The 12,345-nt window shown below is 58.5% G+C and overlaps 1 protein-coding gene across 1 annotated transcript in view; it reads right to left on the bottom strand.

Annotated features, from left to right (window-relative positions):
• The window catches only part of PCBD1 (pterin-4 alpha-carbinolamine dehydratase 1), a 166,691-nt gene extending 158,840 nt beyond the window's left edge, over positions 1-7,851 (bottom strand). The window contains exon 1 of the mRNA XM_028109750.2: positions 7,713-7,851. Within this exon, the coding sequence (XP_027965551.2) occupies positions 7,713-7,851 (139 nt within the window). The remainder of the gene's footprint in view (positions 1-7,712) is intronic.
• Positions 7,852-12,345: the final 4,494 nt, after the last annotated feature.

Raw genomic sequence — 12,345 nt, 5'->3', positions numbered from 1 at the left:
TATTTTATCCCCCACCCCTCCCACACCCAGTTCTGAAATCGCCTCCACAATGTCACGGACCTCTGCTTCCCCAGGCCTTGCCCACCTGCCTCCTGTGACAAGAAATGCATTTTCTCCAGAGGCAGCTTGTCACCTTGTGAGAAGTTCTATCAGAATTGCTTCCCTATGCCCGCCCCTCCTCCCCTTCACCAAGGGGGCCCCCAAGTCAAACACAAGCCTCCTGGAAAGAATGGAGGAGTCTGGCTGCAGCCCCCTCCCTCTCCAGGGGACCCGTCCCAGATCACCCCAGGCCACTGAGCTGCCCCTCCTCTGTCTTCTCCACCGTTCACAACATCTCTGTTTCTCTTCAGGCCTCTTGTCATATGGGTCCTGTCTCCCCTGCTAGACAGGAGCCTCCTGAGGATAGAGGCTGCTTCTTTGTGACCTCCTGACTCTGAATGAGATGATAAAGAGAAAGCGCTTAGAACAGTGGCCCATAGATGTCAATGTCAGCTACTGTAATAAGAAATACCATCACTATTAGCGCTGTCCCCCTCTCTCACCATCACCACCCGCCATGACCTCACCCTTGGCAGAAGGGAAGAAACCACACAGGGACCTTCTATCACCAGGTGAGCAACACTAGAGCAAAGAGTTATGGGACACCCACCACATGCCCTGTATTGTAGTGAGCATGTTAAGTGTGATAAACCTGTTTCCTTGCAAACTATCATGCTCCCATTTTATAGATGAGTAAACTGGGGCACAGAGCTGGAAAACAGCTCCCCCAAGTTTGCACAGCTGTAAGGGGCAGAGCCAGCGTTTGCATCTGGGCAGCGGGTCACTAGTCCAAGCTCCTAACTGCCCGTCTCACTGCTACCTCAGGCGCTCAGAGAAAGCTTTGACCTTTGGGGCGACGTCTGAAAGCAAGACTGAGGTGCATCCTCGGGACCCGTTCTCCAATCCTGAGCCTCGCAGGGCTGGACAGGGAGTTCAGCTGTCATCAGCCCATCCCCTGTCCCCAAGCCTGGGAGAAGTCCTTGAAGTCCGGAGTGAGCCCTTTGAACATGGTGATGTTGTCACACTGTCCCTGTCCTCCTGGGGCGGGATGCGAGGGAGGCGACTGCCATGAGCAGGAACACGGCAAAGTCGCTCATGGTGAGGGACGTTCAGACGTCCCCGAGAAGTCAGAGTCAGCCCAGCTCTGGAGACGTGTTCTCCCATCATGAGTGACAGCACACGCGGTGCCCCCAGCCACGGCTCCGCGGGCTGCCCAGCCGCCGGTGAGCGCACACGCACGCCGCACGTGCGTGTGATATTAAAGTCATATTTTTGGTTGCTGGGAAGGTGCCGTTGTCACTTCCTCTGCCCTAGGCAACCTGCTGGCCCAGCTCCCCTTCCACTTCCCCACCCACCGCGGAGCGCCATCCGTTTGTATTTATATAGATAAATCGGCCCGGCTAATTAAAGTTCTCTTGCTGGAGAGTGAGGGAATTAATAAAAGAACTTGGACTGGAGCCGACAGAAAGCTGGGGCGCTCAGAGCCCGAGCCAGAACCCGCAGCAGCAAAGGAGGCCAGAGGGTCCAGCAGGCAGGGCCACGTGAGCCCGCCCCACCCTCCCTGGGGGAGCAGGGGGCACTCGGGGCCCCAGAAGGAGGGCGCTGGCAGGAGCCCGTTCACTGTGTGTTTCGTGCTATGATGCCGCACACGCGCACCTTCTCTTGACCTTTGGATATGGGCTGCAGCCCTAGGCTCTGAGGCTTCGGGGAGATGGGCACTTAGAAACACAGACAGTGACAAGCTGCTCGGGCTCAAATTCTAGCTCTGCCATGTACAGCTGTGCAGCCTCAGGCAAGTTTGTTTAGTAGCTCTGGTCTCAGTTTACTCATCTGTAAAACGGGAGCATCACAGTTTTCGAGAATTAACAGGGTTATCACACTTAAATTGCTCAGAACAGTACGTGGCATGGGATAAGGGCCCCATACCTCTTTGCTCTGTTATTGCTTGCCTGGCAGGATGAGGACTCAGGATGCAAGGTCGCTGTGTGGTTGTGGTGCTTGGAGAGGGGGCCTTGCCTGAACAAAAGAACCTCCTTCCCTGATCTCCCTGGACACCCACTCAGTGCCAGCCTGCAAGCTGCCTTGTCCAGCCTCCAACCCCAACACTCCAAGTGGAGGTCCAGGGGCCACCTTGACTAGAATCCTCCCAGCCGGGCTCAGAGCTCAGCCGGTGCCCTTGGCCTCGAGGATGGGCTGTTCCCTCCTGCTGTCCCAATCCCTTCCTGAGGCCCAGGGACTTGCCTGAGAGATAAGTTCTGACTACGCCTGCTGCTGGGAGTCGGGGTCAGCTGTGGCACCCTAGGACGGGGCAGGCCTGGCGCTGTTCGGATTGGGCCCCATCCTATCTCCCGGCCTCTTCCCACCACTCTGGCCTCAAAGACCCTGAATGTCCCCCTGCCCTTGGGCCAAGCTGGAAGAACAGGCCACCACCTTCTCCTGGAGGTGAAGGCAGCTGTGAATTGTATCCTTCATGACCCGTCCCCTTCCATTTTCCTGAGCCTCCGTTCACACAAGGCCTGAAGCCCTTGGTGCAGGGAGGACAGCATGGCCCCCACTCTGCTACCAACAGTCCATGGGGCGTGGGCCATGTCCACAGCTGGACTTTTCTCCACATGCAGCCTTGTAGCTCAGCCCTCTGCGATTCTGACACAGCCCCCAAAGAACAAAGAGGGAAGAACCCCCATCACAGGCCTGGACCTACGTGCCCAGAGGAGCCAAATGGTTCTGGGAGGCCTCGGCTCTGTGAAATCTTGGACTTGAGCTGGGATTTCTCCTAAAGCTCCCAGAGGCTTTCTCAGCCCCAGAGGGGGAGAATGATGTAGGCCAAGTTCCTGATCTCCCAGGTGGGCAGCTGGCCTCTTCTACCAGAGCCCAGCCCCCGCCCCAGCAGCCAGCATGGTCTTCCTAAGCCGCTTTAGCTCGAATGAGTTGACCGCCAGGCCAGAAACGGATGCCCTGCCCAACTCCCAATGCCATTCGCTTCTTATTTTTGTCGTCTTTATCTAAAGTTTCTTCTCCATTTGGTTATGATTTTGTTGTCTGTTCTTCCAACTAGGAAGAAAGCTTCTCATCTGTTCATGGCTTATCTCCAGCACCTGGCAGCCACCGAATGTTTTCAAATGAGTAAGTGAATGACTGGGTGAGTGGATATGTGGGTGACCCCCCTGAGGAGATGGTCACGGATGCAGCCTGCAGGGGAGGGGCGGTCAGGCCAGCTGGGCTGAGGCCCGGGCACCCTGAGGAAACAGCTGGGCCTGTTGGAGCCAGAGGCCCCCGGCCGGCACCTCCTGTTTGTCAGCCTGTGTGGGTGGAACAGTGTGGCCCTTGAGCCCTACGTGAGGAGGGGAGCCGACTGAGGGCAGCCCGAGGAGGAAGGGTGACCCAGATATAACTTAGGGACAATGACCATGTGAGGGCCACAGGAAGAAACAGAGGAGGAGAGGAAAGGTCTAACAATATGTAGGACCATCACTCATTGGCAGGATAGCCCCCGTCCAGGTGTCTCTCCGGGGCTGGCTCATCCTTCCTGTTATCTCTCAGCACAGTGACTCCAGGAAAGCCCCTCCCAACCGGCCCTGGGGCCCTCCGCCCTGGAGATGTCATCTGGAAACCTGTGGAGCTTATCTGGGCCTCCCTTCCTTGTGCCTGGGCTGGACAGTAAGGCGCGGGGAGGGCCAGGGACCTGCCCGAGGTCACAGAGCAGAAGGGTCCAGACCCCAGGTCTCCTGGCTCCCCGGGCAAGGCTCTCCCCACGTCCCAGCCTGTTACAGGGTTGTGCGCATCCACACCCCACCCCTCCCCACCACCCCTGTGCACCATCAGCCCTGAGAGAGCCTCACTTGGGTGTCAGCCACCTATTTCTAGGCAATGCTCGCTGTCCAGGGCCTGGTGTCTGAGCGTCAAAGCCTAAAAATAAAAAGACAGATTGTCCACTTCAGCTGTAATTACTGCCTAAAAAGACCCAGTGGGGAGAAAAAGAGAGAGAGGGGAGGAATCAAGAGCAAACCTCAGAGCTGAGCATCTATCACAGGTGGACAGGCGCGGGCGGGAGGGTCTACAGGCAGGTCCATGGGGCTCCCAGGCCTCCTGCCCCCCACCGCCCTCTCCTCTCAGCCATCCATCAGGCCTGAGCCCCAGTGGGCAAGACGGAGACAGGGCAGGCCGTGCGGGGGACCCGGGCCGGCTCAGCTGTCCCCAGCTGTGTAACCATACCACACAGCAGGCTTCTCTTGGGACTCCGTTTTCTGACGAGTACCCTGGGATTATGCATTCGCTCCACAGATCTGCAGTGAGCGCCTACCGTGTGCTGGAGCTCGTGGAATGCACATCTGGGCCAGATGCTGCTGGGCCCTAAGGAAGACAGCAGGGGGATGGCCAGCTGGGTGTCACAGGAGACCTCGCCAAGAGCCGAGCTTCCCTGGCAGTGGGGGCGGCAGGGTGGGGCGGGGGGCAGTGGGGACAGAGGCTGCAGACAGCTGTGTGACATGCTTGCTTCTGACAGCGGACGGGGGGGTGGTCAAAGGAGATGCACTGTCGTGGGGGTGAGCCACAGCACGTGGGGAGGCCCGTGGGATCCGTGCCTCGCGAGAAGGACTCCTGGGGCCCGGGAGAGGGCAGAACTGGGAGTGGCCACCGTGAGGCCTGCCAGCCAGGGACGGTGGCACACCATGAAGCGCTGTGGCCAGGGGGAGTGGAGATGAGCGTCTTTGGGGCTGGCACGGAGCCATGTGGCACCCACTGTGTGCCGGGGCCCCTGGTGGAGGTGGCTGGCGGCCAGCAGCCGGGATGGAAGACGGCCCATCCAGGATGCAGGCCGCCCTGCTGGGACTCGGGGGGGCTGAGGGGCTGGGGCCAGCAGGAAGGGCAGAGCCCAGGTGAAGAGGGCAGAGGTGGGGCACCCTGGGGCGAGGGGATGGGGAGCCCAGGTGGAAGTGAGGCAGGCCTGGAACAGAGCCTCAGGACCACTTCTTACCGTGGACCTGGGGGAAGCCCTCTGGGCTTGGTGCTCCTGACCCGGCCCTATTTCTCCCTTCCCTCTCTGCCTTGGGTGGCATCTCCTGAGTGAGTCCAGCTTCTGCAGGCTATGCCCACGAGGTCCCAGCTCCGCCCTGGCTTCTGGCCTCGGTTGGCCGCCGCCTCGCCCCATTGCGAATGCCGGCACCCAGGCAGTACCTCGCAGCTCCTCCACCACCTGGGAAACCAATTCCCCGGCACTAAATCCCTGTGTCGTAAATATTAGAGGGCTCTTCTCTTCTTCTAGTTAGAGCCCGGCTGATAGGGCAAGCATCTCAGAGCTTCCTCACCTGTAAAATGCAGACAATAGCTCCCTCTAAGCTCTCATGAGGATTAAGTGAAGTCAGGAAAATAAACATGCAGCACCGGGCCCACATTCACAAAGCAGCAACAGGTGGGTACCGGAGGAAGACAAAAGCTCGGTGGTCACTCATTCTACACCCTTCTTTAGCTGTGGCTCTGTGCCATGTGCCAGGGACCCTCTCAATCCATACTTGGCCCCTGGCTAATGGGCCTCAGCCCCTGGAGGAGCAGACACACTTGGAGCAGCAAGGCAGGGGTAATGGGAACCAGGTCCTAACCTAACCTCCAGGCTAGGCTGGGCTGGGCTGAAGTCTTCTGGGGGAGGCCACACCTGAGCTGACCTCACCTGAGGGATGGGAAGACAGGTCTGCGCTCCCGGAGAGCGGGGACCGTGCGTCCTGTGCACTTCCCCCTGGTGTCTCAGCACAGCACTGAATGCTGACAACAAAGAACTCAGGGCTGCCCTTCTCCCAGAGCTCCCCCAGGCCCGGTGCAGGCCAAGTGTTTTACCTGCACTCCTTCCAGTCCTCATGGCGGCCCTAGCAGCAGGCACTACCTGCTAGCCGATGAGAGATGCGGGTGGGTGGAGTTTTCCCCCAGCAGGGTAGACTCCTTTGTTCAAATGGCATCGAAGTCAGATGGGAATGGTGACCTGCAGGGTGCCGGGTGTGGTGTGCTCTGGACAAGTCCAGGGTAACATTCACACCCTGCTGTGGCACCCAGTGCTCCTTGGCCTTGGGCTCGCACAACCTGCAGGAGGCAGGCCAGGCTGAAAGGGCTCCAGTGGGAGAAGGAGGCAGAGCTACCCAGTGAGCGGAGAGATCCAGAGCCTGCCTTTTGGTCTTGAGGATTAGAGAGCAGGAAGGCAGGCTAGAGTTACCAGCAGCCAACCCAGCAGGGGCGCCCCCAAACCATTTACCCCACTGTTCGCTCCTTAAGCCACCTGTGGTTTGCCAGAGGTCCCGCAGAGCCTGACCCTGCACTGACAAGTTCTGGAAACCCCGCAAACTTGGACGTTGGTCAAATACCAGGAACAAAACAACTCCCTCTTGGAGGTTCAGGGCATTTGAGATATTGTCTTTGTGGTTTCCTGTTCATGATTTTCATTAAAAATAAACAGTGTTCAATAAGAGCATTCGACACAGCGTGGCTCCTCCAGGGGCCTCAATTTCCTCACCTGTGGACAGGGCCTATTAGTTCTCCTTCTTGCCTGCCCTGCAGGGGTCCTGAAAGGGGCCGATGAGAGGAGATGCAGGAAAGGAGAGTGGGTTACTGACAGTGTGGGGCCCGGGTGCACTTCCATTCCATTCTCAAGGGCACACTTGGGTCGTCTGTGTACCCTCCGTCCTCAGATCCCCCCAGAACTGCAGTGACTCTCGGTTGGTTGCAAGTCACCAGCTTTCCTCTGCCTCAGTTTGCCCTCTGGGCACTGGAGAGAGGACCCGGTCTCTATTTGCCCAGACACAGATGGAATTTAATAATAGGTGCAGAAAGGAAAACAAGAGGAGATTAGTGGGGGGTTGGCAGGTTTATTCCATATTCATAACATGGGGGGCTCCTCCGGAGTTGGGCAGGGTGACAGTGCCGGGGGCTGGGGGCCCCTTCCCGCTGCCCAGAGGGAGAGACACTTTTGCTGTAAGCCCAGCCCAACTGCAGCAAAGCCTACACACCCTCCACCCCGTCCCGCCTCCCCAGCCAAGCAGCCCCCTTCCAGCAGGGACAGCTGAGGACAACTGGTGCCCCTGTCCCCAAACCTCCACGGCTCCACCTTATGATGGGTGGGCTGGGCACAGTGTCAGCAGGGATGTTCTCAGAGCCACGGATGGCTGTTGGCCCCGGCTCAGGGCCACCCTCACGCGGACCTGCTCCTCCGGGCTGTCCCCGTCCTGCGGCCTCTCCCTGGCGGGGCCCCCGCCTTGTCACGTGTGAGGCTTTTAGAGCCGCAGTGCCCTCAGAGGTCGTGGAGCCCCACCCTTGCATGTCTGGAGGCCAGACCAGAAAGTTTGCCATGGAGCCGGCCTGGGCTTTCCCTCCAAGTCTTCCCTCCTCTTTTCTTGCTGCTTCTTCAAGTCCAGCCCTGGGTCACCTTCCAGTAGCCACGACTGCTGTTTAGACCAGCACTTCCAATGTCACCCACTGTCTAAGTGGGTAATGATGAAAGCGAAGGTGACAGCCTTGCCATTTCAGGCACACTTACGTGCTAAGTGCCCCCTTAGCTCTCTGCACATGGTGTCTCATTTAACCCTTGGTACTCTGGGAGCAGGTCCTATCATTAGCCCCATTCCACAGGTGGGGACAAAGAAGCTCTGGGAGATGAAGTAATTTGGCCATGGGACACAGCAAGTAAATGATCCAACCAGGATTCCAGCCCACGTCTGCTGGATTCCACGACACCACGCTGCGCAGCCAGGGCATCAGGAAGCCGGGGCTGGGGATTTCGGCAACTGCCGGGTCCTCATCTTCCTCAGCAACCACTTTGAGAAGCACCTGCTCCATGCCGGCCGAACAACTGACCCTGGAGCTACAGGTGACTAAAGCCCAGTCCCACAGGTCTCGGGGGCATGAGAGTCTCTGGGGCCAGGCCAGATAGGCTTGGTTTGGGACAAAGAACCATGTGGTTAACCTTTAACATGTCACTTCATGGGTCCCTCCCCCTCCCCCATCTGTGAAATGGGCCTCAGAGGTTTGAGCTAATGAGCTAGCGTCTGGGACCCGGCTCTGGGAAGTGTGTTAAGTGCTCTACGTACAAGGCCCCATTAAAGCCATTATCTGGCCGGGCATCACTTGGCAAGCAGGCTCCAAATGACCGCAGATGTGCGCTCCGCCTCCGGGGGCTGTGGCTGCAGGACAGAGGCACCCCCCTTCAAAGCAGCTCTCACTGGGGGGCACAGTCCCTGACAGGTCTCAGGTAAAGCTCCCCAGCCCCAGCCCCAGCCCCAGCGAGGCAGTGAGGGAAGGGGGTGCATCTCGGTTCAGGCCCGTCCAGTTGCTTCACTAATGCCCTCTAATGGGCCCATTTAGCCACCCTGTCTCGGCCGTCACAGCAGCAGCTAATTGCTGCTCCTTCTCCAGCCCCGCGTGGCCTCTGCTATCAGTCACCCTTAGCGGCCACAGCCCTCACCATTCCGCCCAGCCCAGCCAGTGATGAGCCTCCCCAAGCCCCCGGGTTTCGCTGAGCACGTCCAAGGGGCAGAAGGGGAAGCAGAGTGGGGTGGGGGGGGGGTGCTGCTGGAGGCAATAGGCACAGAGCTCTTGGCAGGCAGGGGTGAGGGGAGAGGTCTCAGTGGCCCTGAGGAGGAATGAAGGTCATGTCCTCACCTCTGGCCCTGGCCTCCTGCAGGGTCCTCCCAGAGCCGACTGTGGGACAAGGATTTGAGGGCAAGGGATTTTTTTGGGGGGGAGGGGGGAGATGACCCCGGAAGCACTGTGAGGAGGTTAGAGGAAGGTGGGAAGGGGAGGAGAGCCACCACGAAGCGGGGGACTGCCCTGGGCAACTCGGGGTCCCTCTGAGACTGTGTGGAATGCACCTGGGATTTCCTCCCGAGGATCGAGGGGGCTGGGGTGGGTGTGGGGCAGCGCAGTGGCAGGGCAGAGCCGCATCAGGAGACGCAGGGAGCCAACCACGTGAGTGGGGACTTCAGGGAAGCCAGTGGGGTGGCTCTGCTACAGCACCCCCCGCCGCCGCCACCCTGACGCCTGTCTCCTGTACAACTTCTGGGGTAGCCTCTGGGCTCACAGGAGCCAACCATGAGCCAAGGCCACCAGCCCTGCTCTCTGTCTGCGACCAAAGAATCCTAGATCCCAAATCCAGAGAGATGATGATGCCATGGAGCACCAAGCTGCTCTCACCCCGGGCCCTCCTTCAGTCTGTCCCCTCTGCTGGACAATGTCCTCCCCGGCCCCCTCCCCTAGCTCTGGGCTCAGTTCCACCTGCGTCCTCACAGGGCCAGCGAGAAGACTCGGTGGGAGCCCCTGGCACCAGGGGACATGAACTTCCATCAGGGCGGGAGCGGGGAAGGGCACATGAACTGGCTCCCGGTTGGGACAGTCCCGGGAGCCACCCTGTATGAGGGACGCCATGGTCAGTGCTCGGGTCCCGGTACAGCAGGATTTGTTGTTCAACTGCATGGACGGCTGAGACTTTTCAGACGCCTTCTCCTTCTGCTCGCCCCATATGTTGCTTGTTCTCAGGATTCTGGTGGCACTTTCTCCTCTTGTCACTCTCTCTTGCCCTCTGCCTTGGCAAGGCTTCCCCATCCATCATGCTGGTGCCTTTGAAGCTTCCACCCGCAGCCCAGGCCTCTCTCTTCAGCTTCAGACCCCGGATATTTGCTGATGGGTGGACACCTCTATCTGGAGGTCCCTCAGGAACCTCAAACCCAAGCTGTCCCAAAGTGACCAAGCTTCTCCTTGTCTGGAGCCTGCTAACTTCATACACCATTCATCTGTTACCCAAAGCGAGTCCCAGGGGCCAACCTTGACTTTCCCATCTGCTCCCGGCCAAGCAAGCATGAAGTGCATATTTCACCTGTTAAATGTCTGTCCTCAGTTGTCACCACCATGGTCGCACCCCTGGCACAGGTTCTTGCCACTTTCACCGGCATGAATGCCATCTAGCTCCAGCCTCGCCCCTGTTCCCATCCCCTTTCAACCCATGTAGAACTCCAGAGCTAAAGACATCTTTCCAGAACATTGGCCCGGCTATGCCACCTTCTTATTTAAAACCCTCTGATGCCATCCATCGACCGAGGGTGAAGTTCAAGCTCTTCGCTGTGGCCTGGAAGTCTCTGTAGCCTCCTCCGCACCTCCTGCCTCTAACTCAAGGCTCCCGCCACACACATCTTCCTTTCCCTGAGTGGGTGGTGCTTCCTCTCCCCTATGGGCCTTTGCTCGTGTGGTTTCCTTCCCTTCAAACACCGGGGCATCAAGCTTCCAACAACCCCCCAGATTCTAATGCATGGTCAGGCTCGAGTACGTGTGGAACAGATATTAAGAAATGTTTATTTAATGAATGCCAATGAGAACGTGAACCAGTAGATAAGGGGACAGGCTCTAGAGTCAGACGGGGATTCTAACAGGACAGGTCCTGGCTCTTCCCATACCAGCTCTGCCAACTTGGACAAGTGGGTCTCCATGGCCTCGTGTAAGACAGGACAGATAATGTTCAGCTTTTGGGGTGCTTGTGACACCTAGACGAGGTGACCCAGATCCTCTGGTCCCACGTCGGCACAGAGTAAAGGCGGCTGTGATTGGCCTCACCTCCTGGCCCGGCCCCCTCCCTGGCCACCGGGAAACAGGGCTGCCCTCTCCCCTTTCCCCTCAGCCTGATAGACTCCTTCCCTCCCAGCAGCCGGGCGGATCTGATTGTCAAGCAGCCTCAGCATGAGGACAGCAGGGAGGACCAACTGTCCTGCCTCCCCCACCCCACCCCCCGGAGGACCGGCAGGGGCCCTGGGGAGGGCGGGCCGAGCAAGGAGAGTCTCTGCCTGCCGCTATAGGCCGGTTGCACAGGTTCGCAAGAACACAAGATGTAATGCAGAGAATAAAAACAAGTGATTTCTTCTCGTGTTGTGCTGATGTGTCTGGTAGTGACAGTCCTGGGGATAGAGCTGATGCATTCTGACAACCCCTTCGCTCCTGGAATCCTGGGAGCAAGCATGTTGAGCATGTGAGGGCTTGCCAGCTCCTGGACACCCCTCGCCCTCCCGAGAGGGACAGATTGGCTTGAATGTTGACTAGGAGGGGACCTTCTGAGATAGACCAGGCTCCACTGCCCCCTCCACCTTCCACCTCTGTCTCTAGGGTTGATGCTGTGCCAGGCTGGCCCTCGGGCTCAGCACTGGGGTGTGAGCAAGACCGAAGAGGCTGGCGATCACTTGCCCCCCCCCCAACATTGCAGAGGCCTAGAGAGACAAAGTATTGACCTGGGTCCTGCTGCAAGGTCACAGACTAGCCCAGATATGCAGATTCCCCAGACCAGGGGTGTGGACAGCAATCTGGGGGCAGCCTGGGGGTCCCAGACGAGACCCACTCCAAGGGCCCCCTAAGCCCACCTGCTTTTCACTGCCCCATGTTCTGGTGACGTCATGCCAGGGCCACCCAACTTGAAGAAACCATGGGGCAGGGCCAGGCTCCAACTAGGCCAGGCCCTGTGGTCCTGAAGCAGAAACAACCCCCAACGCCCTATCCTCACCAATGGCCAAGGCAGTGTCCCCAGGGCCGTAGCCTCAAGTCTCACTGGGCAGAGCCTGACAGGGGTCTCAGGGCAGCCACCTCCCAGGTGCCTGGGCAATGTCCTGTTGCCACAAGAGACCACCCTGCACCCAGCCGGGGCCCGAGCAGAACTGTTCTCCTTCGTGTGCTCCAGCCTCCTCCCCTTCCTCACATCCCTCTGAGGCAGATCTTGTCTCTTTGTGCATCAATTATTAATTTGCTCCAGCTACATTAAGCCTGGGTCGGTCTGTTGGCTCCTTTGTCATTTTCCCTGAGGTGGGGGCGGGGGCGAAGCAGCGGGTGGGGCTGGAGGAGGCTAGAGCAGACAGCCCAAGAGGAGTCAGGACTCCTTCTGCCCTGCAGATGCCGGAGCACACAAAGCCTGAACAGGATGACCCTTCAAGCTCATCCAGTCTAACAGGTGGGGAAACTAAAGGCCTGGCAAAGGAAGGTGCTTGCCAAGCGCACACAATGGTCTGTGCTCGGCTAACCCCGGCGTGGCTCTGATCCTTTCTTTTCTGCTTGCCACCTTCTGTCCTGGGCTCCAGCTGACCCAAATATATCCAGGGATGCCCTTGAAGTCATAAGAGGCCAAGTGGGGTTTCCAAAGTTACAATGAGTGCTGCAGAAATTGGGGATTGCACCCTGATGCCCAAGAAACAGCCCTCCCACCAAAGAATTGTTAACATGAATGTGTTTTAGGGGTTCCTTCCTCCCCAAACTCCCCTGGTCAATAAATTAGGACACATTTCAAACTATATACCCTCTCACCGAGCC

This window comes from Eumetopias jubatus, unplaced genomic scaffold (assembly GCF_037043125.1).
Source record: "Eumetopias jubatus isolate StellerSeaLion01/CBP00866 unplaced genomic scaffold, mEumJub1_p1.0 scaffold_17, whole genome shotgun sequence".
Classification (NCBI taxonomy): Eukaryota; Metazoa; Chordata; class Mammalia; order Carnivora; family Otariidae; genus Eumetopias; species Eumetopias jubatus.
This window is presented reverse-complemented; position numbering and strand designations above follow the sequence as displayed.